General features: G+C 36.8%; 1 protein-coding gene across 1 annotated transcript in view; it reads left to right on the forward strand.

Annotated features, from left to right (window-relative positions):
• Positions 1 to 849: 849 nt before the first annotated feature.
• Positions 850 to 4,334, forward strand: part of tmem161a (transmembrane protein 161A) — a 14,889-nt gene continuing 11,404 nt past the window's right edge. Inside the window, exons 1-3 of the mRNA XM_015399421.1 lie at positions 850 to 977; positions 2,383 to 2,486; positions 2,557 to 2,640. Coding sequence (XP_015254907.1) covers positions 975 to 977; positions 2,383 to 2,486; positions 2,557 to 2,640 — 191 coding nt within the window. The 5' untranslated portion in view covers positions 850 to 974. The remainder of the gene's footprint in view (positions 978 to 2,382; positions 2,487 to 2,556; positions 2,641 to 4,334) is intronic.

Genomic DNA, 4,334 nt, shown 5'->3' on the forward strand with positions numbered 1-4,334 from the left:
TTGTTGAACTATTTCAGCATTAGTTTCCAGATTTGGATGCTTAGCTGTGAGGGAAAAAGACTTAGAATTGTTTAATTAGAATTATTTATTTTAAATACACAAATGAACTGTGATCAAGTACATTTTAAAAGAGGTGAACATCTGTTCAGTCATCATTTTGTCATTGTGACAACATTGTGAGGTTTTTTGTTTTGCTTGTTTCTTCTGTTGTTGGTCACTGTTTATTAAAATTGTAATGTTCTCTTTAATAAAGTAAATTTTTGCTTGATACTTTAAATACTAAGTATGTAAACATGTTGATATATCAGGTGTTATAGTTTGTTTTTATAACGAAAAAGCAATAATATGCTTTTGGTCACAAAATTTCTAAATTCTATTTTTAAAACCTCGTATCCCTGTTTAAGGTCATATCAGGCAGAGAAGTGCGCAGTCCCAGCTCACTGTGGTGCCTTTCAAGACAATCAGAAATATTAGCTTTAGCTCGGATGTTTGTATTTTCCATGCATAATTATCATATCTTTAACATTATAAATCTTAAAAACACAAGCATAAGGTTTGCCGTTTTTATTAATGCATAATATAAAGGGTTAGGGTTAGCGTTATCTAAAAAAAAAACAAACAAAAAAAAAACGCATATAATAAAAAAATTGTTATTTTAAAAGAGGCTGTGGTAGTTTTAAAAAGCGTCAGGATAAATAGACAGTTTTTTAGATGTTTCTTATGGTTATATTAGCCTGTAATTATGTTATTGTTACCAGAAATCGAAATTGATACACGTGACTTGTTTCGTATTCTTTCAGAAACTCGAATTTACTTCGTTTATTGAAGTACCTGAAGTTAACTCGGAACCCGTATCTACATCCGGGTCAGTTAGCAGTTTCACATGTAGGTTGGTTCAGCTGTAAACTGTGCGGCAGATACAAAAGCTCCTGATACAGCTCTGTTTCTTTCATCGTTTTTTTTAAACAGAGGATATGGTAAATATATCTACACCCACTCCGCCGTCTGTAATAGTTTGACTAACATATCGCTGTATGAACTTGTAGCTAGCATTTAGCCATTTAGCTGATGCTAAGTGAGGCTTGCAGCAGCCTGACAGGTGCTGGAGTTAGGTTAAATTTAGCTGGGCAGACATCTGCTGAGTTTCATTCATTTCCCAATGGCCTCTCAGCTCATACAGTGTGTGTTTTATAGGATCGTCATCTCGTTAAAAAGTTTTTGATGAATGTTGTGATTTTTCAGGGGTTAAAATAAAGCCTGCATCATCAGTCTCTCTACTCAGTTTAAATGTGACTCTGGTTGAAGAACGACTTCAGACATCCTTTTCCGCAAAAGGGACTTTTTCTTTAATACTTTTGAAATCAAGCATTATAGACTCATCCTGATATCAATGGTAACTCTCTCACAATTGTTGAATCATAACGTTTGTGCGAGATGTATTAGCACGTCATCTAGACTTGTCAGATCAGTTGATTAAAGCTTTCTGGGAGGCCAAACAAAATAACTCCAAAGGCACATGAACGCATCATCCAGGAGTTCAACCTTTCAGTCCTGCAGACATTAGCTGGGTCACCTAACTGACAGGAGCAGGTTGTTTTTCCTCTAAGTGAATAAAACCACATTATAGATTTACTAAGATTATGTTAACCGATGTCGAAGTTGTTGAAAATCTGTAATATTTAGGTATGAAAATGTTCTTTAGAAAAGAGGAGTTTTGTGAGTTAACAAATCAGGGCTGAAACAATCGATAATTTAAATAGTTGTCATCTAATTCAGTAATCGATTAATCTTTAACTGGAAAATAGACTGTTAGACGTGCCTTCAGCTTAAAGAGCGACCCCCTTAGAGCAGTAATTATACCAAAATTGTAAAAATATGTATAAACATTTTGCATTTGAGATGAAAAAAAAAGTCTCTGTCCGTCAGTATGCTCTACCCAGAACTCCTCAATTGGGAAAGTTTTACTTTAACCTGGTTTAGTTTCGCAAAAATTCTTCTTTAAAGATCCTTGGCTATCAGATTATTAGTCGATTAATCGAAAAAAATAAGACAGATTAATTGATTTGCAAAATGATTGTTAGTTGCAGAACTGTACCAAATACATGTGGGTAGTTACAAACACAAAAATCTATAAAAAAATCAATTATCTCTGGTGTTACGTAAATCAAACAGTTAAGTGAGAACAAAGTTTGTATATTATCACTGGCCAAAAAAAATTTAATGAAGCACGTGAATATTTGAATTTTATCTACTTCATTTGTTATAATATAGAAAATAGTTTTTTAGTGAACAGTAGAGCTGATGGTGTAATCACAAATTAAGGCTTACTGTTCACGAGGCTCCTGGTTCAGATAGTCACCGTGTGCTTTGCTCATTTTACAGGCTCTGATGGGGATTCAGCTGGTGGTCAGCTTGCTGGCTGCCAGCATCATGCAAAGGTTGGCTCCACACTGCTCATTTGCACGATGGCTCCTCTGCAACGGCAGGTAATGTCTCCCTCAACTACCACTATGCACCTCTGGTATTTACTGTACTAACTTAGTGTGTTCCCCCCAGTTTGTTCCGTTTCAAACACCCCTCAGAGGGAGAACTGTGTGCGCTAGCAGGAAAACAGATGCCCAAGCAAAACAGAAGAGACCGGTAAGAGATATTTTTTCTCTTTAAAACCTTTGCCTCTTCTGCAATAAAAACGGCTCACCTGCAGGCTTTTAGCTAGGAATATTTCATAGGGCGTACAGCTTGGTGTATTACATATTTAGGCTTTGCAATGAGTGCATTTTGAAACTTAGACTCCCTGAAACGCTATTACCAGCATTTTGAGGTGGATTGCAGCTAACTTTTTGTCTTTGTTCAAACTCTATTTTTGTCTTGATAATGGGAAGTATGTGTTCTTGACAAGAGGTGGAAATTTCATAAGGAAGTCATGAGATCATTTTTAGTTCCAGTATTATTTTTTTATGGGTAATTCAAACAATCAGAAAGTGTAACTTGAACTTATTGCTAATGGTAAAACTTAATTATTAAAACTTGAACTTGATTGATACATATGCAACAAGTTGAACAACCTGAAAAACAGTCAACAAAAAAACAGTCTACAAATACTACAACACAATCTGCAAACCAACAGAGGAGAAAGTACAACCAGGACTGCTTTTATTTCTTTAAGAATACAGCTGATACTAAAACTAATCTGGAGCTTGTCACATTTTCATGTATCTTAGTACATTTTGTAAATGTCAGCTGATGAGTCACAGAAAAAGGACAGTTATACCAGTTGTAAAAAGTGCAAAATAAGCTCACCGTTATCCAAAAACAACCTCCGATTGTCGATCTTATGGAAATAAATACTCCAATTGTCTGGAAGAAACATGAAAAAAATCACAACATCTACTTGAAATTTGCTACGGATTTAGTATCCTGTCATTCAGGATTCAGGTTAGCTGTTGTTTTCCCCCATTCCACGGACAGTATTCTCCCAAAGAACAAAAAAAATCCTCTAAAATAATCTTATAGTTGTCAGTTATTAGATGAGTTTTCATAAACTTTTCTAAGTTTCAAGCTTACCTGCTTGCTAATAGTTCCATCGTTCCATCGTATTTCAAAGGAAAATTAGGGCATACCAAAGCTGTACATCCCAAAAAAAGGGCGTACAATTTCAGATATTTTTAGTAAAGGGCGTACAATGTATGCCTGTCCGCTTTGCAACCTAAAAGCCTGCTGACCTGCAAAGCCGGGCATACACCGTACGATTTCCAGTCATGCCAGATTTTTTGGTGTGTCATATTGTGTACAGGGGATAACAAGGGGCAATCAGCCTCTCACGACCACCTCTCGATCAGGAATTGTGAGTTCTGGAGAAAATCAAACATGTTTGAAATCCAGTTTGCCGTCGTAAGGTGGTCGTGGGCAAATCGCTCAGTGCGCATACACAAACCATGATTCTTCTTCTTCCTCTCAGATGAAAACACAGAATCATGGTGGGGTGCAATGAGTGAAATGGAGTTCAGTTTGTAAAATCGACAGACTGTAGTAGCCAAGTTCGCTCAGCCGTGTCTTTGTCCAAATACATCTTGCCTTTTCTTTTTAGGGCTTTCAGCACAAAATTGCACAAATTCCCATAGCAGGGCGTTTCACTCTAGTGAGCTTTATATTCCTATTCATGGCTTCGGGATAGACGAGTCTGAGTTGCGGCATCTCACTGCGGTGCTGAGTGCGATGTGGTTTATAAACGTACAGTGCGAGCAGGTCGCATCAGAGTGTCGGGTCGCACAGTTTGAGAACATAGATCGATATCTGTACGATAAAACCCTGCGTTTTGACTGTACCACTCGTAC

This window comes from Cyprinodon variegatus, unplaced genomic scaffold, assembly GCF_000732505.1.
Source record: "Cyprinodon variegatus isolate N-32 unplaced genomic scaffold, C_variegatus-1.0 Scaffold1011, whole genome shotgun sequence".
In the NCBI taxonomy this organism is placed as follows: Eukaryota; Metazoa; Chordata; class Actinopteri; order Cyprinodontiformes; family Cyprinodontidae; genus Cyprinodon; species Cyprinodon variegatus.